General features: G+C 39.0%; 1 protein-coding gene and 1 long non-coding RNA gene across 4 annotated transcripts in view; one reads left to right on the top strand and one right to left on the bottom strand.

Moving 5' to 3' along the window:
• The window catches only part of STXBP3 (syntaxin binding protein 3), a 28,189-nt gene that overhangs the window by 1,180 nt on the left and 1,711 nt on the right, over positions 1–25,298 (top strand). The window contains exons 2-18 of one of the 3 annotated variants that reach the window (XM_082227869.1): positions 2,968–3,017; positions 5,289–5,370; positions 7,956–8,032; positions 9,308–9,386; positions 11,084–11,184; positions 12,025–12,173; positions 13,325–13,415; positions 13,907–14,031; positions 16,465–16,569; positions 17,756–17,813; positions 18,291–18,356; positions 19,813–19,893; positions 20,688–20,826; positions 21,443–21,549; positions 23,152–23,250; positions 24,862–24,947; positions 25,038–25,186. In XM_082227869.1, the coding sequence (XP_082083995.1) occupies positions 2,968–3,017; positions 5,289–5,370; positions 7,956–8,032; positions 9,308–9,386; positions 11,084–11,184; positions 12,025–12,173; positions 13,325–13,415; positions 13,907–14,031; positions 16,465–16,569; positions 17,756–17,813; positions 18,291–18,356; positions 19,813–19,893; positions 20,688–20,826; positions 21,443–21,549; positions 23,152–23,250; positions 24,862–24,947; positions 25,038–25,186 (1,644 nt within the window). Of the gene's footprint in view, positions 1–2,967; positions 3,018–5,288; positions 5,371–6,488; positions 6,652–7,955; positions 8,033–9,307; positions 9,387–11,083; positions 11,185–12,024; positions 12,174–13,324; positions 13,416–13,906; positions 14,032–16,464; positions 16,570–17,755; positions 17,814–18,290; positions 18,357–19,812; positions 19,894–20,687; positions 20,827–21,442; positions 21,550–23,151; positions 23,251–24,861; positions 24,948–25,037; positions 25,187–25,298 lie in introns of those variants that run through there. The other 2 variants (XM_082227867.1, XM_082227868.1) reach the window with 2 other exon arrangements.
• On the bottom strand, positions 21,399–23,143 carry LOC309535222. Its single transcript, XR_014221133.1, has 2 exons — positions 22,151–23,143; positions 21,399–21,592 (listed from the first exon to the last, which is right to left on the bottom strand). It is a non-coding gene; the product is annotated as an uncharacterized lncRNA (long non-coding RNA).

Genomic DNA, 25,298 nt, shown 5'->3' with positions numbered 1-25,298 from the left:
GGCTGAGTGATGCGATATGAAGACTATAAAGCATTTTTGTTGTTCGGGGTGCTGTACGAGTGGTGAAAATCCCATCAAGCACTGTGTTTTGTAGGATGCAGGTAGCAGTTGTCAGTCCTAGAATGGGTGAAGAAAAAGAGGTATAATTTGCAACCAGAAGGACAGCCCATTTATTTCAATATACTGTATATTGTTTCTTAGCTTTGTACAATATGTGGCTCAAATATATCATTTTTTTGAAACTTAGTTTTTTTTTTCTTGTCAAGAAAAAGCAAGCAAGCACACTGGCAGTTTGTGTTATGACTTACCTTTGGACCTTTCAACTCATAATGGCCTCATGATGATTGTAACCGTTGTTTTCTGTTTCCACATTTGTTTCCAAATTTTACTTCTGTTGTGATTTAATATTTCTCTTTCTGTCTCTGCATGTGTTTAAAAATAAATGGAGCAGATGTTTGGGGGTATAAGGGGCTGGATATTTTCTGTGATCCACCATCAAAAGCTTTTCTATTACCAAATACATCATTATTTCATTACATTAGAATACAGAGTTTTCTGAAACAGAATGATTGTGGTTATTTGAAGGGTGCATTCATCTTTGACTAGGGACCTTGAAAAATGTAGATCTTGTATAGTAAGTGATATGGAAACGTCAGTTGTTACTGGTAGTGTTGCATCATAATACAAGGAGTAACATAAGCTGATTGTGAACATGAAGCCACTGTACTTCATACAGTGTTTTTAAAGAGTTTTATTTGAATGTTCTGTGATTGATTACAGACTGTATAGCTGAAAAAGTAATAAAAATAATTTAAAAATGCTTCACACATTGCAAACTTTGAAACAAGTTTAGACTATAAGGAAGTCATTACTCTTTGATTTACAAAAAGTATTTGTGATTAAAAGAGGCTATAGGTTCCTGTTGGAGATAAAACCTTTGAATCATTGTTAATAATAGCTCTGAGTCAGAGGGTTTCTGGAGTAAGAATCCTTGGAGAAGAGTTTTCGTACAAAAATGCAGTAGCTTTCAGCACTGTAAAGTGGCAGAGAACAGATTCATACCTGCCTTATATGGTTGCTATTATTCATAAATACAATACAAAAAATATATAATAAAAACTCTTAAAGAAGTGTAATACGGTGGTACCTTGGGTTACAAACGCTTCAGGTTACAGACTCCGCTAACCCAGAAATAGTACCTCAGGTCAAGAACTTTGCTTCAGGATGAGAACAGAAATTGCGCAGCAGCGGGAGGCCCCATTAGCTAAAGTGGTGCTTCAGGTTAAGAACAGTTTCAGGTTAAGAACGGACCTCCAGAACGAATTAAGTTCTTAACCCAAGGTACCACTGTGTGTATGTTGGGGGGAAGAAGCAGTTTTTTTCTACTCACTCTGAACTTATTTCCTCCTGTTTACTTCTTCCCTGTTCTATATTGCTCCACTGTGTATTGGTATGGAAGTTAGTGTTAGACAAGACACACATACTGACTCTTAGAGAGGGATGAAAGTTTGCTTCAACCCCCTCCCCAGCTTTGTGTATGTCACTAGGAAGACTGGGGGATTGGTTTTGTGGGGGTGGTGGTGATGGCTGGCATTCAGGTTTAGTGGAAAGCTCTGGTTTAGTGTAAAAGCTAAACAAATCTTGCCAAAAGTGCTCCAATTGGGAGATGGAAGCAGATGGTGCTGAGCCTCTGGGCTAGAATGCAATACCGTTGTAGCTGGACAGACTAAGGATACAATCCTGTACACAATTACTTGGGATCAATTCCCATTGAATTCAGTGGAACATATTCCTTAGTGGACATGCATATGGTTGTATGGCTAGGAACCTTAAGATAATAGTCCTGACTTGTCTTCACCAACTTCCTATTGGTGTTCTTGTTGAATAAAATACTGTAGGTAGTTGAATTTCCCCACAATGCATAATTGTCTATAAATGCAGCGGGGAAGAGGAGGTGATAGTCTTTATTAAGGCTTTCTTTGGTATGAAAATTCAGACTCCACATTCAACTAAAAAATTGAGCCTTGAGAATGACTCAAGAAAATTATTGAATAATAGAGCAGGAAGCACATCTGCAGCAGAGAAGAGTGACCATGCTGTTGTGGGCTGTTGGCATTAGAAAGCAGTAACTTATTTTATGAAAAATACCTAACACATTGAGTCTTTGCTGTACGTACTAGTATAGTGGTACCTCAGGTTAAGTACTTAATTTGTTCTGGAGGTCCGTTCTTAACCTGAAACTGTTCTTAACCTGAAGCACCACTTTAGCTAATGGGGCCTCCTGCTGCTGCTGCGCCACCGGAGCATGATTTCTGTTCTCATCCTGAAGCAAAGTTCTTAACCTGAAGCACTATTTCTGGGTTAGTGGAGTCTGTAACCTGAAGCGTATGTAATCCGAGGTACCACCGTATAACACATAAAAAAAAATAAATTACACAACTCTAGCACCAGTTTAAGTACCATTTCTCATGTCTTTTTTCCATTAAAAAATCACACCCTTGGTTTAGTATTGCACTTGCAGCAGTAGTAACCATATTAATACTTTAAAAATAAACAAAATTTGCAAATATAGATACATTAGAGACAGAAGCAGTCTTGCAGGTGGAGAACTTCCTGATGAGCGTGTGGGTTTCAATTTGCTTTTTTGAAGTTCAGATGTGCAGAGAGGAAAATAGTCATGTGCCACATCCTTTGCAGTTAGGAGACATCTAAGGAGTTGTCTATATTTCCGGTTCTGAAATGTTACTCTACATACTTCATTTTAATGTTTTGCTGCCATGTTGTTTTCACCATAAAAACTACAGTAAGTTCTTTTCAGCTTGTGCCATTAGCAAAACATTGTATAAAAATGTCAGTTTTTGTTGAAATAAAATTAGTTGTTTGAACTGCCAGGCTTTTTCCTTACAGAGCTAGATTACTTCACATTGTTACAGTGCCACTATTTTAACTGCTGGATTTGTTTTTCAGAGCTAAAAGCAGCAGTATTTGATGACTGTAGGAAAGAAGAGGAATGGAAGGTAAGTTTAATCTTTTTTAATTGCCTCTATCAAATACTGTATAGTAGTTCATCCACCACTTACACAACGTACTTGACTAGGCATCCAATAGCCGTATCACAGTTCCATAAGTTCTTTTAAGGAAACAATGATACTTAAAACAGTTTCACCCAAATTTTAAATTTGTACATGTGTTCTTAAATGAGAGGCTCTTTGATTTCAGAGGACCTGTGTCCCAAGCACTTCTTGGAACCTAAGACCTTGACTACTTAAAAGTTTGCATTGGGCTTCAGTGTATCCCCATGATCCAGGGTCAAAGGAAAATGTGGTTATACTTTTCAAGAACATAGTATTTAAATTGAATGGGAGCTACTGAAATGCTGCAGAGATATGCATCTACACTATTTGGAAAAATCAGACAATCATATTTCTATTTATTAAGACAAGATAAGCGAGTCTTGTGCTTGCTCGTGGTGCCTCTTCACTATTCCCTTTGCACAAACTGGCTTAAACCTCTAATTAACAATAGTTTCCTGTTTTGTCTGAACCACCTTTGGAGCAAGCCAGGTTCAAACAATGCATTTAATGCTCTGAAGCCTGCAAGCCTAGTTCCTGCTTTAGATGTAACAGGAAATTATGGTTAATTGACGAGTTCCTGGATTTTATTTTCCAATGTTGCATAGGGAGCTCTGTGAACAAGCAAAATGCCCATTCATATCTCAGCATAACACTGTTAGTATAACTTCTTCAAATATTTTGACCATTTAAGAAGAACATATCGTAATATTTTTAGTCTTCTTTTGTAAACTAAAATTTTCTTAACCAAAGGAACAAATCACTTGTCTAAGATATATAACGCTCTTCAGATACAGTAAAAAGCCACGTGGATGCCAAGGAAGCTCTCTGGGTGCATGTATGCCCACATTGGCAGTCCTTGGCATAAATATATTAGTTCATTAGGCCTGTATTGCAGTGTCCTTAGTATGTGATCACCCCTACCTTAATGTGCCTTAAAGTCAAGCATCTTCATTTTGTGGCAGAAGAGAGGACAGGGACTGGTAAGCACAGTGGTTCCATTCAGTGCTTGAAACTCCAATTGTTCTAGGCACATTTTGTGACAGGGAATTTCATTAGCATGAGGAGTTTCTGAGCTCTGGGCGCAGTATTGCGCCTAAGATTTCAGATTAAAATGAGTGTGGAAGAAAAGGAGGACCTTTTTCTGCCTCCCCACTTCCAGCTACTCTCTGAAGACTGGAGAAGATACCATCTTAAGAATATTAGGGGGGTGAGCAGGGGAAGGACTAGACCATGTGAAAAATGAACATAATATTTTAGCTGCAGTTCATTCATTTGCAGCTTTGTATTCTTGTTATATTCCGTTGTTGTGCCCATAACCTAGGTTTAAGGTGCCATTTAGCTCCTAGCTTTCATATCTCAGTTTCTAACACTGGTTCCATTTCTAGCGCAATTTTTTGATTGTGTCATCTCTTTTTTCCTTCGCTTCACATTATGCGGACTTGATGCAGATAACATTATATATTTTATTTATATCCAACGGGGCTTATGAGGGATAACAATATGTTACGACAGGGACTGCCTTGGAAAAGATAACTGTTCAAAAACTAGAGTTGTCACAAAATGCAGTGAGCAGACTTCTAGCTGGAGCTTCTTGTATTGATATCATTAAATCTACATTGATTGTGGAATTGTCCTGGCCTGGTTTAACTCTTAAAACTCAGGAACAGTAAGGGACTTGAATATTGAATGGATTGCCTGCTCCCACATAGGCACTCAGATCAGTATTTGAGACCCTGCTCCATGTTCCTCTGTTTTCAGAAAGGTGAGTGGGCATGAGAGGCAGCACATTTCAGGTTGTGGTGCCACAATTGTGAACCTTTTTTCCAGGAGACACCCATGTGGGTTAATTATTGTTCACCTTTCAGCAAGCAATGAAAATCTAGTTACTTAGGAAGTACTTTGAGGCAAATTAATGTTAAAAATCAAGCTGTTGTAAAATACATAGTTGTGTTCTTTTTTGTGATGGTTTGTTTTGATACTGCCATGTTGTTTATAGGATTTATATTATATTTAATGTTTGGAAGCTCCTAGGGGTTCTTGGGACCTGAAATGAGGAGTATTATATACTTTATAAATGAATACTTTAGTAGGTACAATGATTTTGATTTATCATTAAGCTCTCGTCTTAAAACCAGGCATCAAAACCAATTTCAATAAAGAAGCTTACAATTGGATATAATTTTCTAAAGCACTACTTCAACATTTTTTATACAGATAATTCTTCTAGATGACTTCACCACAAAGCTTCTGTCATCATGTGGTAAAATGACAGACTTATTAGCAGAAGGGATCACTGGTAAGTACCTTTTAAACAGAGTTCTGTGATTCTGGCATATGGGGAAACTTGTTTTGTCAGCATTTGCAGAGGACATCCAGTGGAAACTTATTCAACGAAAAAGTCATGAATTTCAACGGGGCATATGTGTAATTAATTTACCCTTTTTCATCTCACTTCTTTCTGTTACTCATTCTGCTGCTGGATTTGTTACTTCCATCTGTTAACTTTGTCTTCATTGAGTTTCTTATCCTTTTGGTATATGGTTGTAACAGAATAATGAATGGAAGAATTGTCAGGAGGGGTGTTGAATGGAATGTCAGGTGGAGTTTGAATGTGTCTGTTGCAAAATGACAGTTGAAAGGTGTGTGTGTGTTAGAGACAGAGAAAGGGAGAATTTGAGATGAGTGAGTTAGCATAGTTAATGAGGAAAGTTAGTCATATCAGTATTCTGTATTAAATGCCTACTTGCTCTGGATTACCTGCCTTAAATATATTACTGTGTTCAGATATGGGTGAATTTCTAGGGATATATCTCATACAGTGTGCCTGTTTAAGACGTACTTGAGTAAGACTATAAAGGGGAGAGTCCTACTTCTCTTCAGATAAGTAGGTAGTGACAGAAGGTAACCAGGAAACATGCCCTGGGTGGGTGGGAGGAATCCCAAGAACACCACAGTTACAAGTTTTTTCTCTTGAATCTTGCTTTTAACTTCATGTTTCTTTTTTCCAGCTGTTTTTGAACTACAATTCCCATCATCCCTGACCACTGGTCTTGCTAGCTAGGGATGATGGGAGTTGTAGTCCAAAAACAGCTGGAGGCCCAAGGTTGGGAAACACTAATCTTTCTGTCTGTTGTTGTTTTTTTGTCATGCTCTCACTGAGAATGTGGGCTAAAGGTTCTGTGGTTTGGGGTGGCATAATGTTAATCTGCTTGTATTCCAAACTACAACAGTGGGTAGGGGAATGGCTAATTACAGAGTGACTTACTGCTATAATATAGTTGTTGGATTGTCATCATGCTGCAGTTTTCATGGTTGCCACTAGGTGGCATGATGACAAAAACACAGACACAGAGGAACAGGCAGGACAGACTGGGGCAGTTCCCCAGCAACTGTCTGTTCTCCTGCTGCTGTACACCTTCACACCAAACAATGCCCGTTTCATACTTAGCAGCATCAGAGGCTGAAGAGGAAGAAAGCAGCAGCAAAGCAGGAAGGTTTCTGGGGAGCTGCCCCAGCCTGTCCTGCCTGTTCCTCCACATCTTGCATGGCCATTGGTTTTGGGCAAGCTGTCCGCCCTGTTGGTAGGCAGGAGGGAAGAGCAAGCAAGGCTGCTCTAGTTGGGGATGGGGGAGCTTCTTGACTGACCCTTCCTGCATGTTGCCTTGTGGGGGGACAAAGCGAGACTTTGAAGGCAGAATGGAGAGACAGCGAAGCGACCTGAGGCAGTAGCTCCTAGTATATTACGGCTTTCTGAAACATTTGACAGTGGGGGCAGAAGGAAAGTCATGCTTAATGAAGGCGTGGTGGGAAGGGATAACTTACAAAATGGATTTTGCTGTTAAATTTTATAGTCTATAAACAGCCATATTTAAAGGAACTAAATAAATTTATTTTCCTTGTTGCAGCCATCCTAAAGCTCAGATACAAAGTAGTTATGGTGTAAAGCTGGAAGTGCCTGAAAAACTACCATGATAAAACTAACATTTAAAAATCTGTTTACAAAATAGCGATTGATTAGAATCATTATGTAAATCTACCGTATTTTTCACTCTATAGGACGTATAGAGTGTGTGCATCCTATAGAGCGAATGCAGGCTAAGCCCAAAGCCAGAACAGGGAGACGGAGCACTACGGAGCCGCCCTGCAGAGGCTAGAAAGGCTGTTCCCAAGCCAGAACAGCGAGACGGAGCGCTCCCATCTCGCTCTTCATACTTGGGGATGGCTGCGCGCAAAGCCTCTGCAGGGCAGTGGGGTGCCTGAATTTATTAACATATCACTGATTTCAGGCCTATTTGCGTTTGACTTGTGGTCATTTTGATCTTTACCAAAGGATAAATGGAAAACCCTAATTACAACACCCACGTGGCTCAGCAATTTGTTTGCTTCTTTCATCTTAGAAGCATTCCCCTATGAGAGAAAAGGAAGTACTGTACTTGCAACCTGTAGTTTTTCTTTTGAAGTTCTTTTTTTAAAATTATTGGGTTTGATCCAGATTCGCCCCTCTAAGAATGGAAGGGGCTCCAGGGGGAGGGAGCCTGAATTCAGTAGTGCTGCCTGTGGGAAGTAGGGAGTTGGGTGGGAGTTTCCTAGATTTCCCCTATGGGCCCCCATTGCCACCTCTCACATTGTTGATCAAGTGCAGGACTTATATAATATGTTTTATCTTGCTCTTTTCATGCTTTGTTAATTTAATATAATTATTACTTTTGATTGTAAGTTTTGAGTTGGCTTGGAATTATTATTAGGAAAAGTAGGATCCAGCATGAAAATGGAGTTTTACCAAATCAGAGATCCATCATGTACTTTTTATTCTTTTTGCAAATGTAGATGTGTAAAATACTGAAGGTGTTTGTTTTTTTTACAAAAAATCTTATTTTGTAGTTGTGGAGAATGTTTATAAAAACCGTGAGCCAGTCCCTAACATGAAAGCCATTTATCTCATCACACCTACAGCAAAGGTTAGTTGTTGTTTCTTAAGCCTGTTGGTCAGTTTGACTTAATCTTCTTGTGAATAAAAATTTTAAAAATTACCATGTGATAAAATATTCATAGGTTACTACTTCATTGAAATGTGTGGTAGTAGTAAAGAGTTGCTGAGGAACAGTGGTCATTGCAGATCATAATTTTATTTGAAAGGGCTATACTTTATGTAATTCTCTTTTTGTCAGTGGGGTTAGATCCAGAAAAGCACAAGCATACTTGTGCTGCATTACAGAGAATGTTGACCCTTGGGGGGCCAACAAGCATCTGGGGTGGAAAAGAAGTTTATGAGGTATAGTGCGACAAAATTATTTGGGAACGATGAGCCTCAGAAGTAAAGGGCATGGGAATGTACGGAGTGCAGCTCCCGTGTTAAGAAGAATCACTGTATTTTAAAAGATGTATTTAACAATACAGCAGAACGCGGTGACTTAAGATTGAGACTCGCAAACCAACAGCCCAATATTCATAAACTTTGTTAAAGCCCATCAGGCCCACCCATCTCATTTGATAAGATAAATTATTATTAAATTCACTTATTTTGCGTCCTTATTTTTTCCACTTTGATTCCTAGTAATGGTGATGAATAATTAATAAGTGTTGTTTATATATTGATATTTATCGACTATTTCATTTACATTCCTAAGAATGTGGGTTGGGGTTTCTTAACTATAAGCTCATCAAGGGGTCAGTGAACTGAAGTTTGGGAAAGCCTGATTTACACTGTGGTTTGTTAACAAGTCAGGCTCATAATCACAGTTTGAATATAGCTTGTTTGGAAAAAACTATAGTTTCTGCATCTTCCAAATACACTTATTTGTATGTTGTTTATGATTTGCTGTCCATTTAATACACTTCCTATAAATCTGTATATTAATAAAATAAATACAAGTTTTGTTTGCCAATAATTTTCTCTATGCTAATTAAAGCAGTTTCTCCCCCCCCCCCAAGATTTTGACTTGTTCATCTTTGTTTTAGCACTTCCTTTAAATGGAAATATACAGAGTTCCTCAATTATGGAAATTGCCCTTCTGCTTAGAAACACAGAATATTTAAAGCTTTTTCAGAGCGCTTAAATAGCAGTTGATACTGATATTTGTAGTAGTCAAATTTATTTCCTAAAAACAGTTGATAATCACAAAAATATAGACTTAATCAAGTTGAGATATCTTTTAGTATAGATGATCCACAATGCCTTGGATCCTATTTGTAAGAGTTGAAATAAATTAGAATGTACTGTTTTAATTGTTCAGTCTGTAGATGGGCTTATAAATGACTTCGTCAGTAAATCATCCAGCAAGTACAAAGCAGCATATGTCTACTTTACTGACTGTAAGTATTCACTGATTGTAGCAAATTCATTGATTTTTTTATTGTAGCCATGGGAGCAGGCAGGATAATGACCTTTGAGCCTTTTGTATATTTCTGGTGTGAGGGGATTGGTTATGACTAAAAAAAAAACCTACAATATTCTGACAAGAGTATTGCGTGTTTCCCCACATTATTCTGTATAGTGTAGTTTATTCCAAGTGCTGCTTTAAGTATTTTGTCTTTGGGATTTCTTCCTGCCAGCTTGGTTCCTTAGTGCCGCCAGAACAGCTTATAATATGAAACAATATAATCACAACAAACAGCAGTCATCCATTAAAACAGCCCTGCATAGACAATCCTAAAGCAATATAGGTTTGGTGTATCAACAGTTAAAACAAAGTAAAAACTAGGATACCATTTATAATCATACTCTTCCATCCTCCCTTCTGCCAGAAATGGCTGCTCTAGAAAAGAAACCTTTTAATAATTTACCTAAATGTGAAAACAGTTGCCTTGGTTAGCAGTTTTGGGAGATAACAACAAAATGAGGACATGCCCACTGAAAAGGTTTTCTCCGTTCAGATTAGGATAGCAAAAAGGTTCGGAGCAGTGGGTGGTATGCAATGTTCCTGTTAGTGCAAGGGACGTACAGTAGTTGCGCGCTCATCTCGCTCTATAGGCCGAGGGAGCCGCCGTTTGTCCGCAGACAGCTTCCAGGTCATGTGGCCAGCATGACTAAGCCGCTTCTGGCGAACCAGAGCAGCACACGGAAACGCCGTTTACCTTCCCACCGGAGTGGTCCCTATTTATCTACTTGCACATGATGTGCTTTCGAACTGCTAGGTTGGCAGGAGGAGGGACCGAGCAATGGGAGCTCACCCCGTCACGGGGATTCAAACCGCCGACCTTCTGATTGGCAAGTCCTAGGCTTAACCCACAGCACCACCCGCGTCCCAGTAGAACCATACTTTTCCACAAATAATTTAGTCTGAAGACTAGCTTCTGTTTTGGTGCTTAAAAATAGTTTGCCACTATAGGCAAGATATTTTGACCTGGTTCAGCTCCCGTGGTTTGGTGTTATGAGAATTAACCCAGCTCGCCTCTGGGTTCACATGCTTACTACCTCTCCTCACTACTTCTCCTTTCGTCCTCCAGCACAGCTGCAAAAAGCAGGCTGCTTTGGTTTGGCTAGCCTGGGGTTGTCTAACCTGTGACCTTCCAGGTGATGGACTCAAACTCCCATCTGCCCCAGCTTAGCCTGCAGGGTCAAAGGTTATTCACTCCTGCTTTAGTTTAACCACAGTTGGACAAATTGCCTGAAACCTTAACTGTAACCTCTGGAAACAAGCTAACTGCACAAACCATGGTTTAAAGTTGGTTCAGTTTCATTAATCATAATTAAGTTTAACTACAGTTTGTCCTGGTTCAGATGACACTGTAAATGGTGGCTAATAAAATATTGAATTAATAACTCCTGAATTCTGTGGTTGCGCTGGAGGAGGAGCTTCTTGTAACACTAAATTATGGTTTAGTGTTCTTCCTAATCAGACCATTGTGGATGACTCAGAATACCCACATGAAGAAAAAAACTAATACTTTTCAATAGATTCTTGGTGTATTTAAAAATTATTGGTAAGACATACTTACACACTGCCTGTTGCATAAAAGAAGTTTTAAAGATGAAATAATATGACAGCTGAAAAACCTTTCTCTCCTAGTTTGTGATGACAAACTTTTCAATAAAATGAAGTCATCTTGTTCAAAGGCTATAAGACGGTGCAAAGAAATAAATATTAACTTTTTCCCTTATGAATCACAGGTAAGCTTAATTTACTGAACTTAACTTTTCCATGTTTTCCATGGATTTGTCTAATCCTCTTTTAACCTTTTAAGTAACTAATGCTTATTATGTGGAGTCTTGCTTGTTAAATTCTATAGTAGTTAAATAAAAATAACCCTGTCAAAAATGACTAAAAAGCTGCATATTTTGAATATTGTCAAAAATGATTTTAATATTTTAACACAATATTTCAACTCCTCTTACATAACGTTGCCAGCCATCATAGCCGCAGACGGAAAATTTTAAATATGTAGGCATTTTCTCCTAAATCTTTAGAAACCAGATGGGGTTTTCAGTGGTTGGAACATATTCCATAAATTATAAAAACCACTAGATGTTGACAGAAAACTCTACAAATGGGAAAAAGTGAAATCAAAGTATAGTTATTTAGACATTAGGTTTTTGGTCACTTGCTGAGATTTTTAAAACCTATTTTTTTAAGGTTTCAGGCTTCTTTTTCCTTGAAGGTTATTTTGACATTACATTGCCCAGTCATATTGAACTATTGAACATGGTTCTGACCACTTCAGGTTCCATCATCTGTGCAGGTAGCAAAAAGGTTGTACAGTGATGCTTTTAAGTAAGAGGAGAAAGTAGACCACAGTGGTACAGGAATGGTGAGTGAGAACAAGGAACACATTTCTTCAAGAAGACCAAGGAGAAGAGATGTGGGGTGGCGGAAGGTATCATTAAGCTGTGTTATACTAGATATTTATTGCGCTTGCAATTTAATAAAATCATAGTTTCAATCTTCTGCTGATATTGCTGTTACATTCTGGTTCCTAAAACAGTCTATTTGGAACCATTTCTTTACTTTAGGTATTTACCCTTGATGTCCCAAATGCTTTCTATCGCTGCTACAGTCCCATCATGGAGAAGACAAATGACAACGTAATGGAGCAAATAGCTGAGCAAATTGTTACATTATGTGCCACTCTAGAAGAAAATCCTGGTGTAAAATACAGAAGGTACAACTGGAAATACTATATTCCAAGTGTTCTGTTGGTTTGATAGAAATGGATTCTATGCTTTGAACAGTTTGGAAATTTAACATTGCCCATTCTGAAATGTTAGGAGGCAATGCAGTTCCCCTGCATGTGGGGAACAAATCTGTGAATATATACTAAGGAGTCAAATCTTCTGTGTTAAAAGAACTTCATGCTCGTTGGGAAAGGATTGGGTGGAGAGAGGGAGACAAGCAGGGTTGCACACTGGAAGGAACATTGGTGTGTGTGAGACTATTCAGAAGAGCTTATACATAACCAGGTCTTCGGCAGGTACCTAAAGGTAAAGGGACCCCTGACCATTAGGTCCTGTCGTGACCGACTCGGGGGTTGTGGCGCTCATCTCGCTTTATTGGCCGAGGGAGCCTGCATACAGCTTCCGGGTCATGTGGCCAGCATGACTAAGCCGCTTCTGGCGAACCAGAGCAGCACACGGAAACGCCGTTTACATTCCATTTATCTACTTGCACTTTGACGTGCTTTCGAACTGCTAGGTGGGCAGGAGCAGGGACCAAGCAACAGGAGCTCCCCCCGTCACGGGGATTTGAACCGCCGACCTTCTGATTGGCAAGTCCTAGGCTCTGTGGTTTAACCCACAGCGCCATCCGCAGGTACCTAGTTTAGTACAATTCCTTAACACTTTTCCAAACTCCAACTCAGAGAGTGGAGGAGGGGAGAAATGTATAAACCTAATGAAGTTTGTGATGGTTGATGTTTCCCATGCTACTGACCTCCACCCCATACTGAACTCAGCGCGTTCAGAATAAAGAACTGTAGGGAAGAGTCATAGCTTAGTGATAGAGCACATGCTTTGCCTGCAGAAAGAAGACCCCCATGTTCCAATCCTGGTACCTGTGTGAACTGCTGTGCAGGAAGGACTCCTTCCTATCTGAAACTTTAGAGAGCTGCTACCACCTGAGTATAGACAGTACTGAGCTAGACAGACCAATGGTCTGACTTGAAAAAAGGCAGGTTTGTTTGTATGAAATACTCTGTAGCAAATGATCACTTCAAATTCTAATAGAGCAAATGAACTCAACTAGCTCACAATCACTTATTTCAGATATCAGTGTCCTCATAAATGTCAGCAAAAATATATTTTCCTCTCTTTTCAGCAAGCCTTTGGATAATGCCAGCAAACTTGCACAATTAGTTGAGAAAAAGCTTGAAAACTACTATGAAACTGATCAACGAAGTCAAGTAAAGGTAGAGTGAATATTTAGTTTTCTCTAGGAGGCTGGGGATAGGAGAGCCTTGGAATGTAGCTGGGAAGAATGAATGTTGTAAATGCAGGAAAAGAGCTAATAATGCTCTTCCATTTACAAGGGGATGGAATTGAACAAGGTTTTAAAACCACAACACAAAAGGAGAAGCAAGCCACAAACCTATACACAAAATGTATTCCATATAAAGTCCAGCACGTTACTTTCAATAAAATCTCTTGAGGGCAGAGGGGTCTGACATTTCATTTTTTCACTGCTGATTCCTTGAAGGAACCTAAATGGCTTCCCCATGAAATAAAGAAGTATAGGAGTATAGAGTATCAGGAAAATCTTGGAATATGTTGGGAATATGGTTATTGTTTTAATTATATGAGAATAAACTTTAGCCTTTTCCCCCTGTTATTTTGTGTAGCTTCCTCTTTTTTAAAAGATAGATTAAATCTTTTTTAAAAAGTGATGCTTTCTGATTTTTAGGGGAAAACCCACGCCCAGCTGTTAATAATTGATCGTGGCTTTGACCCTGTGTCGACTGTGCTCCATGAACTCACTTTTCAAGCAATGGCTTATGATCTGCTACCAATTGAAAATGACACATACAAGCAAGTATAATTTCATCTCAATTTTTAAATATACTCACAAGTTCATAAACTCCTGCAATGTAAGAATACATTCTGCCCTATATTTGTTATCCCATGTTGGCTGAAATGGAACATTCCCTAGAAGGACTGCCTTTGAAGTTCCTTGCTTAAAGGTGTTACACATTGCAGAGCCAGAGGAGGACTCCTGAGAATTATGGGACACAGGAATTCCAAAGAAGGATGCTAAAGACAGTTTCACTGTCTTTATTAAGAAGGGTTTAGACTTAACAGCAAAAAGTACCCTGGCAGTTCTTGCATTTCGCACGGGAGACAGACACCACCAGGCAAGCAGATGATGGACTGCGTGCACCCAGCCTAAAGTGTATACATTCTTTATACGGTAAAGCAGCATACGTCACATGGGAACACAGGTGGCTGATAACCCAAAGCATGACCAATGTTTCCCCTTTCTGGGCTCAGAGCCCAATATCGCCAACCCGCAGATAAGAATACTGTCAAAGCTAGCCAATTAGTGCATTTCAAAGCATGTGAATTCACACACATATGAGCTCATTGCTACAGCCACTACCAATTAAGAATGGGGTCATCTTGACTATCAACATGGCATAAGCAGAGCTTCCAGAACAGTCCACCTTTAGTTCAACATAAAAGGGAAGGGGAAATTGAGTATATTGTAAGTGGTGACAACTTCCTCTATTTAAGTGGTCTGCAGAGAGTCTCGTGGAAGTGTGTAGTCTATTGATTTGATTTGGGCAGTGAACAATCTTGTAGGGCTGAAGCTCAGTGGTAGAGCATCTCCTTTGTATAAAGAAGGTCTCCGGTTCAGTCCTGGATGTCTCCAGGTTGGGGCTGGGAATGCCCTCTATTTGAAACCCTGGAAAACTACTGCTAGTCAGTGTAGACAGTACTGTGGTAGATATCGTAGTAGAAATTGTTAGTTTTTATCCGGTCAGGAATTAATTTTACCAAATCCTAAATGTAGTAAGTAAGCCCCACTGAGCACAGATCCATAGCATCGTGCTGCAGGCTAAATCACTTCAGTAACTTTAGTGCTACTCAAAATTTTAAAGCATTGATCTGTCCCACTGCCAAACAATACCATGTGACTCCACAGCTCCATGTATCATACCACACTTTTGTGGCTTTACTCATGTCAGCAGAGAAAGCCTGTATATGTGCGCGCGCGCATAGATATACAGAGGCACACTTCCTTTGTCCTGAGTCCATACCTGAAGTGCCAATCTAATATTTACAAAAGACAACATAATTATTTTTTATCAAGTCCTGCTTATTGCTATTAAGATACTAATGTGAAGCCACTTTCTGGATTTGTGTTAATACAAAGAGTGTTATCCCACACTTTCAGACATGTTAGTTAAAGTATGTACCCCTTAAGTTCCACAGTAAATAGCTAACAATCAGCTGTACTTCAAATGCAAACTTCCACAGCAAGATTTTAGCTTTTCACCATCTTCTACATCTACTTTAGGAATAACTAATGCATTCAAGAGAGACTAATATTTGTATAATAGCTACTAACTCTTTTTGAATAATATGGTCTTAACTAACTTTCCATTTTTTCCTTTCTTGTATTTCTACTGCCTTCTGGTTGAATCAGTTTTTATGTGAGTTCCTATACATATAAACAGTGTTTCGTGACATAGCAGTAGTAAACTCTGTGGCATTCCCTCAGTTCTTAGGAATCTGGTTAACAGTTGGAAGAATACAATACTAGGCATGTTAGTACAGATACCTGTACATTAAATAATTCCCATATAAGAATCTGCTTTGTGATTGTATGTGAAATCAATAGTTAACCATATTTTTCCGTCTATAAGATGCCCCCATGTATTTTTGGGTGGACTCAGATTTAAGAAAATGGGGAGAGATGGCCCCAAGTATAAGATGCCCCCTAATTTTTGACAGTTTTTTAGGGGGGAAACCTGGTCTTATACACGGGAGAATATGGTATTTCCCCAATTTAAAGTGAGAGATTGTTCTCTGCACGTTGGGTAAGAGGAACTGTTCTGTAAACTGAAGGAGGAGATTAATGTAATGACCTATATAAACAGACAATACGTTTTGGAATAGGCCATTTTGTGTCTCGGTCAATGATCTTTTATACATTACAAAATATTATTACCCTTTCAGCATATTGTGTGCATGTTTCTTAGGAAATAAGTAGCTCTCACTTTAGAGGGACTTATTCCTAGGAATAATTCCTAGGCTTCCTTAGCTTAGTATTTCAGCTTTTTATATCCTAAAAAGCGCAATTATTGCTTTTGTATGTTGTAATTAGGACTCTTGATGTATTCAAAACAAGAGTTTTGAAATCCTTTTTTTTAACTACAAAACATATGTGCAAAAAACTGTTCCGTGTATTCATCTGTTTATATATTACAACTAATAATTTGCTTTTTTTTCTTTGTTTAGGTATAAGACGGAGGGTGCAAGTGGAAAAGAAAGGGAAGCTATTTTGGAAGAAGATGATGACCTCTGGGTGAAGATCCGACACAGGCATATTGCGGATGTGTTGGAGTGCGTATGATTGAACATATTTTGCTGTTTTACATAACATTACTTGATAGCTACTTAAAACTGTGTGTGTATCGGTGGTATTCAGTACTAGTCCTGCTCAGAGTAGGCCCATTAAAGTTAATGGTGTGACTAGGTTTGGTTCATCAATTTCAGCGGGTCGACTCTGAGTAGGACTTAGCTGACTCTGGCCCATCAGGTTGTATTCAACAACCTGGCATGCTAGTGGAAGCCAGTACAAGGGCTCCCACTTCCGCAACAAGGACTGCATTGCAGGGGGTTGGAGTAGATGACCCTAGAGGTCCCTTCCAGCTCTGCAGTTCTATGACCCTATGAAAAGCATTCAAGGAGGTGTGAAGCTGGGTGAGGGGTGTGACCTGGGGAGGGGTCTAGTAATAGTCCTGAGGGCCAGATAAAGAGGCCTAGATGTGGCCCTTAAACCTTAGGTTCCCCCCCTCCCGCTCGAGGCAAACCATAGGCCACAGCCAAGGAATATAAAGGGAGAGTCCTGCCATCTCTCCTTAAGTCAGTAGAGGTGGCAGCCTGTATTCTACTCTGGAGTAGTTGAGTGAGTCACCTTAGGGACCACTCGGGGACTTGTGAGGCATCTTGGGCATGTTCCTCATACACAAAATAGTTCACTTATTTCTGAGGACTAAAATCTAGATTTTTTGCTGCTCTTGTTGAATTTCTACTAAATAAGTTTGCTTACCACCCCTGTGTAGACATACCCGAGACCATTTTATCATTGATTTTGAAGTCTAAGCAGTTTATTATTATTATTATTATTATTATTATTTATTATTATTATTATTATTCCCACCTTTTCCCCAAACCAGGACTGAAGGCAGCTTACACTAAGTAAAACAACACAGCTGAAATACAAAAACCTAAAAGCTTATAAATTAGAATAGTTAAAGTAATGAAACTGTGATAGAATTAAAATAATACAAAAGCAAATCTGGTACAAAACAGATAATAAAAACATCACAGCATTATTAAAAGTCCTTTCCTTTAAAAAAAAAGTGAGTTCCCCAAATCCTGTGATAATAAAACAGTCTTCACCTGATGGCAGAAGGAGAACAAAGAGGAAGCCAGTCTAGCTTTTCTAGGAAGGGAATTTCAGACTTGTATATATTCTTAATTTAATTTAAGAATATTAAGAAGCCATTTTCTTCTACTTTTTCAGGGAAATACCAAAACTTATGAAAGAAGTTTCATCAAAGAGAAAGGCAACAGAAGGAAAAGTAAGAAATAAATATTTGCTTTAAAGAGGTACTAAATGTTTTTAAATTTGTCTTCTGCTGAGTGCAACTACCTTGATACTAAAGACATGGGTTTGGAAGTGAGAATAACTGAATGCAAATCCACTGGGGTTTGTTTTCAAGTGCTTTTAAATTGCCTTTTGTTGGTACTTCTAACCTACTAAAATGGAGACTAAAATATATATATTTGTAGTGCAATCTTAAATATATATTGCAGTGCAATCGTAAATAACAATAGTTTTTGAGCGATGAATAAATGTTATCAGTCAATAAATGAAAACACAGAAGAAAGGCCCTATGACTTCAGACAGATACTTTTTACCTTGTAAGTAAACACAGGATTTCAGCCTTAGTAGAAGGCTTCTTGAAGCTGGCCATGCATTTCCCGGTCCTCAAACACAAATTAAAAGAAATGTTGATTGTGAAATATTTGAAACTGGAATTTGAATTATTTTCTAGCTATCTTTAAGTAATCTGGCTCAGCTCATGAAGAAGATGCCCCACTTTCGCAAACAGATTACTAAGGTGAGCAAAATGTAATACTGTTATATGTTTGGATGCTGTGCATTTTTTAGATTTGAGCCTAGATTTGGCTTAGTTTGTGGCCAATTATGCTGGTGTATAAGCATGACTTAGGTACCCTCCAGATGTTATGGGTTACAACACCCATGATCTCTGATAATTAGTGAAGTTGGCTTAGTTGGATGGCAGTTGGAGTCAAATATCATCTGCAGAGCATCATGTGAACTGCTCCTGGAGCATCATGTGAACTGCTCTTGGTACAAGTACTGGTACAATTGGAGTTAAGTAAACACATAGGGTGGCGGTGGAGATAATTGCATTAGCTCTGCCCCTGTCACCATTGTGACTTCCCCTCTCATGCCATAGTGTAAATTTCTGAAGCAGGAAGCATTTGCACTATTCTAAATTTACGAGGAGCCTCCATGTGTACAAGAAGACTCATTGCTTCAGAAGTTCACCCTTTGATCAGAGCAAAGACCTGGGCAGGAGAAGCAGGGTTAGCAAAGTCATCCCCACTGTCCCACTTGCATAGTTAGTTAACTGGCATACTAATAACCTAAAGAGAGATAAAATGGTTCCATAAACAAAAATTCCCTTGTTGGATCAGAGCAAGGAACATCTAGTCCAGCATTCTGTTGTCATTTGCCAAGTCAGATATCTCTCAGCAGGTTCAAAAGCAAAACATAAAGGTTGTTAGCTCCCTGTCTCTGATGTTTGAGGCATCCCGACTGTTTGTAAATGAAAATTTCATCTACATCTCACAACTAATTACAGTGGTGCCCCGCAAGACGAATGCCTCGCAAGACGAAAAACTTGCTAGACGAAAGGGTTTTCCGTTTTTGCGTTGCTTCGCTAGATGAATTTCCCTATGGGCTTGCTTGCGCTTTGTTTTTAAAGCCGCTTGAAGAGGCGCAGTTGCGACAGACCGTGCTTCGCAAGACGAAAAACATCGCAAGACGAAAAGACTCACGGAATGAATTCTTTTCGTCTTGCGAGGCACCACTGTACTTTTGATAGATCTAAGCCTCATGAATTTGTCTTAATTTTTAAAATGTATTATATTAAATTGCGTATCCTATGTGTCAGAAAGACCCCCAAATCTACTTTGTATTGTATTTTCCTGGCTTGCAGGCAATATTAAGCATGTTTGTTCAACTCTTTCTAAATTCAGTGGGATATACTACTTAAATGTGTGTTATGATTGCAGCTTTAGAAAGTGTTAGGCTGGCCTTAATTAGCATTCTTAAACATTATAACTGCAATATATTCATGTTCATTATAGCTGCAACTTTCTTTCTTCCTGTTAATATTGTAGAGTGTGAAGCTTATATTTTGTGGATTGTTTTTAAGAAATAAGTTTGGACACATTAAACTTTACTGCCTGTTAATGAATTGTTTGTTTTCTGTTGCTGTGTCATAATTATGAAAAAGTAAGCAAATTTTTGCTTCTGTTTTGCAGCAAGTAGTGCATCTTAATATAGCTGAAGATTGCATGAGTAAATTTAAGAATAACATAGAAAAGCTGTGCAAAGTTGAACAGGTATGTGAATCATCCAAGAGTACAATGTTATTTGGACTGAACAAATACTGGGGACAGTATAATAACAGAAATTCTATTGGCTATTCCCCTAAGGAGAGAACTTTATATCTTGGTGGCTTTTAAAAGTACTTCTGGCCAAAGTAGCCTTTTAAAAATCTGTTTAGTAAAAAATAACTATTCTTTGCAGTTCTTGAATACTAGTGCAAAGCTACTGGCAAAAAACTGTGTGTGTGTACGGCTATAGTATTGCCATAGCCCTATTTTCCTGACCAGAAAAGCTACCAGGATAGTATCATAGTGGTCTCTCATTGCCCTTTAAAGGTTAGTTTCAGTAGCTACTTTTGTTCAACAATGGGAAGAGCCACAGTTATGTCATGGCTACTTTATCAACTTCTAAAAATCCAGAACTAAGACTAATGCCCCAGTGCTATACTGGTGAGGGAGCAGCAGCAACAGAGAGGATGCAACAGGATATAAATTTACGAAGTGGATCAAGTGAACTCGTTTCCTTGAGTAATATACTGCAGGATCGGTTAACAACTGAACTTGTATTGTTTTGCTCCGTTACTGCTAGTACTGTGTGGTTTCCTCTTACAGCATTACTCCTAGCAATCTAGTACAGTCGTAATTGCATTTGGGAGAGAAAGGAATAGTTACCTGGAAACACAACATATATGATATGCCTCCAAAATTCTACATCCATTTAAGGCTAAATGTGGATCTGTGGCAACATACAAAAATATGCTCAAATAATTGCTGTGAACTTGAGAGTATATATCTTGTTTGTAACTTAGGATTTGGCTCTTGGAACAGATGTAGAGGGACAGAAAGTGAAAGATCAGATGCGAGTCCTTCTTCCAGTACTGCTAAATAAAAATCACGATAGCTATGATAAGATAAGAGCCATCCTCCTCTATATCTTCAGCACAAATGGTAAGGTCTAAATCTTCTATCTACGGTCTTAAAGCATAGTTCAGTATGTCATACACTGAATTACATGAATGTAATGAAATGTCATGTGTATGCACATGTGTATGTGTGGCCACAATTCACTCATGCCACCAGAGCATGGCTTATTGAGATAAATGACAGTTATGCAAGAGTTATTGTTGAAATTACTCTTTTGGAGGAGATGTAGCCAAGTAAATTGTCATTTGTTTGTATGGATAAAAAGCTGCCCAGCCCTGAAGAATAGATTTTTTAATCTTAAAATATATCTGGGATAGCTGTATTGGACTGTAATTATTGGATTGCTGGTGAGATGGAGATTTTTCAGGCCTGCCGTGGTGCAAACTTACTCAGAACAGTGCTACACAGGTATTAGGGTAGCACTTCTTAAAGTGTTTAAAACTTATTAATGCTTTCTTAAATTCTGTGATTGAATTTTACTCTAAACCATTTTGGGGTTTTTTAAGTTTCTTCAATGTGCACGGCACTTGGTTAATGAGCAATATATAAATGGGCAGTATATAAATGTAACAAATAAATACACAAATCTCAGAAAGTTACTAATTCAAAATGTCACATTTATTTTTAAATGTGGAAAAAGGAACTACACAAGAGAACTTGGACAAGCTGATCCAGAACGTACAGATAGAAAATGATAGCGACATGATAAAAAATTGGAAGTATCTTGGTGTACCTGTCGTCATCGCAGTAAGAAATGCAGCATTTTTTCCCTATTAACTCTGTGTTACCTCTGGCTTATTTTCTAAGGCCTGTTCCACTATCCTCATGCCATTACTGTTTTCTACTACACTTTCTCTTACTTCTGTCTTTGCCATAATACTCCAAATTTTACAAACTCAAACGTAATCAGAGGGTGGTATCAAACTGTCACTCTCGCAGTAGACTCAGTGAAATCAATGGGCAAGATTTCACCTAATGAGCCCTGTCAGCTGAAGCCCTGCGCAAGACTTTAGCTTGCACAATGGGGCTCCCCTCCCAGTTGGCTCTGGAGGGGTCAAGAGAACCCCAATAACAATGCATGGGGTGAGAAGAGGGGAGAGTGCTCCGTCTGACAATGTGAAATTCTCGCACAGATGGAACATTCATCACAATGTGGCATTGAATTCCACCAAGCAGAATTAGGTTAATTCTGTCGTAGTTCATTGATTTCCATAGGTCTACTCTGAACATAACTTATTCATGTAGCAGCCTAAGGCATAACTACATGACATATTTCCAGGTTAGAACAAATTGGGGAATTTGCTACAGGTTAGTAATAATAATAATATTCATATTATTAGCATTAAACCCTAGTAAGTTGTATTGTATTGTTAATACGTAATGTCTATATAGTACTTCAAGGAGTTCAGATTGCTTCACACAGATGATTTTCTGATTTGTACATCATCCCTGTAAGTAGGGGGTGGGACATAAAGCAGGATATTATGGTTTATATAAAACCATATAATGAATTTGCAGCTGATGGGAGACTTGAGCCAGGGATTTCACTGGCTTGCATCTCACATCATTACACTAAAGCCCAGCCTCATAGGAAGAAATGTGAAACTCTTGACTGCAACTTCTTTGTGCTGACCTCTTAAAGCAAACGTTGCAATCCTAAACATACTCATACTTTTGAGGAAACCCCTCTGTGCATATTAGGACTTACTTCCAGGTAAACATGAATTTATTGTGCTATAAGTGCAAAATATGCCATGTGCTTGAGAAAAGATGAGATAAAATTGGAAGCATATGTTTTCGATAGCTCTGCTGTCACTCAGACATGTTTTTGTATGACTCTTGCTGACTCATGAGTTGTGTACAGTAGCAAGTTTGGAAGCTACTCTGAAGTCACGTAGTATAACTCATACCCTGTAGCAGGATAACTTATGGCAAATACAGACTAAGTTAATCATGTCAAAAGTGATCTTCCACCCCTCTCCTGGGTGTCCCTTGTATGCCAAGGATTTGGGAGGGGCAGGGTTGGTAGTGAAGCATGCATGCATGCAATTTCATGGCCAACCAATGTTTACAAATCCCTTTGTATAAAAATTGTCTTCCATTAAGTTTTAAAGCTTTCATTTTATTATGTACTTACTAAGGGATGTACTTCTGTTTTCACTTGCCAAAGACAATATTTTATTCTCTCCAATTACTTTTCTTTGAAACCCCTGTATAATAGACTGCAAAACGTTGTCTTTGAATTATATTAATTTCTTTCAGTGGTTTATAACCTGTTATAAATGCATTACTGATATTACTCCTAATAGCGTTCAGTAGCAATCAAGCTCAATCTCTTTGGCTTTTTAGGCCGCATCACAACAGCGCAGATCATCGAGGAAGGATCGTTCCTCAGAACAAACATTTCAACTTTCTAGATGGACACCTGTTATTAAGGATATTATGGAGGTAAAATTTCTAAATAAAATAGCTTTTAGTCATGCACATAATATTGGATGTTTTTAAGAAATTCTGCTTGTGTGCTGTTGTTATCCCTATTTTAGTTGCATTTAATATAGACCTTTTACTCCTGATAAGTTTTCTGGGGGAATGACCGCATAGGTCAAAACATATAGTTGTGTGCTACATTTAATCCAGAGGCAGAGAGCTTTTTTCAGCCCAGGGCCCCTATTCTCTTCTGTACAACCTTCTGGGGAGAAGGCATGACTTGGGGAGAGTCCTGAGGGCGTGATACAGGTTTCTAGAACGTCATATTCTGAGTCTGATGTTTCACACTCCTAATTTTTAGACCAGTATAACACAGTTGCTTCCGTCTAATACAGACGGTATAACCCAACTTTGTACAAGCAGACTTCCATTTGTACAACAGGAGTTCATCTTTCTCTCCTCTCAACTGCAGTCCTGATGCACTCCAAAAATCTGCTAAATAGGATCCAGATTTGGAGGCAGCTAGTTGGGAGGAGTATAAAAGAGAGTGGAAATCTATTCCATCTATGGACACACTCCTTCCATTGGAAGTGCTATTGGGCTGAGGATGAGAGCCCTCTTTATGCTTGCATAAAGCTTTCAAACTGGGCACAACAGACATTTATAAAGACAGTTTAATAATAAATAGTCCTAGTGTGCCTTAAGCATTTATACTATTCATCAGAGAATAAGGAGTGATTAAACAGAGAAATGCAGAAATTACCGTATTTTTCACTCTCTAGGACGCACCAGATCATAGGACGCACCTTGTTTTAGAGGGAGAAAACAAGAAAAAAATTCTCCCCCCTCTACTCAGCGCCCCTTCAGCGAAGCGGCAGGAGAAACGGAGCCCCTTCCATTTCTCCTCCTGCTTGACTGAAGGGGCACTGCGCAGCTCTCCCTCTCTGCTGAAGCCAGGAGAGTTTTGCTCTTCTGGCTTCAGCGAAAGGAACCTGAAGCCTGCAGAGCGCAGCGGGAACTCGCGCTGCGCTCCGCAGGCTTCAGGCGGCTATTGCCGAAGCCTGGAGAGCGAGAGGGTTCGGTGCGCACCGACCCCTCTCGCTCTCCAGGCTTCAGCGAAAGCAATGCGTAGCCTCGGGAGCGTGGAGGGAGCGCTCCCTCTGCGCTTCAGAGGCTTCACGTTGCTTTCGCTGAAGTCAAGGAACCTGCATTCGCTCCATAGGACGCGCACACATTTCCCCTTAATTTTTGGAGGGGGAAAAGTGCATCTTATAGAGCGAAAAATACGGTATATGGAATTAAAATTGCTGCAGCAGGCAGAAGAATTATTAAGTATCCACCAAGACTCTCAGCAATTTTCAATTAGTCTGTGGGAGAAGAAATCAGTGGTTTAAAGTGTGGACTTAAGCTATTTATAACAAGGCAGTTCCTTCATTCAGAAAGGTAGCTTGTTCCTCGGAACCTTACCTTCTATTCTTTTGTCAACACGTTTACATCATTTATCCAGGAAGCGTTTGTTGCTATCCTGGCTTCATGCCTGCTTTCTAGTCACAGAAAATCTGGGGATTTTGAAGTCTCAGAATAAATACTTTGTATCACCTTAATTTGTTTAAAGAATCTATTTTATTCCAGGATGCTATAGAAAATAAACTGGACACAAAAGACTGGCCTTACTGTTCCCAGTGCCCTGCACCATGGAATGGTTCTGGAGCAGTGAGGTAAGTGATTTAATGGTATTCAAATTAAAAATTGTGTGCATGTTCCCCCTTTAATTTCCAAATGTCCCTTTTTTCCACTCTGTTTTACAGTGCTCGCAATAAACCCAAAACTAGTTACTTGGATGACCGGAAAAGTGGATCAAGGCTAATTGTGTTCGTCATTGGAGGCATTACATATTCTGAGATGCGCTGTGCATATGAAGTTTCTCAAGCCTACAAGTCTTGTGAAGTTATTATTGGTAAGCCTAATTATGCTTAGACAGGATTGTTGTCTAAAAACTGCTTGGCTTTTGAAGCGATAGGAGCACCAGGATTTATTTTTGCTTCCTTTTTTTGTCCTTTATTTTATTC

The sequence above is a fragment of the Podarcis vaucheri genome (assembly GCF_965113315.1).
Source record: "Podarcis vaucheri genome assembly, chromosome: 6".
Classification (NCBI taxonomy): domain Eukaryota; kingdom Metazoa; phylum Chordata; class Lepidosauria; order Squamata; family Lacertidae; genus Podarcis; species Podarcis vaucheri.
The sequence above is the reverse complement of the archived record's forward strand: the minus strand, read 5'-3'. Positions and strand labels throughout refer to the sequence as shown.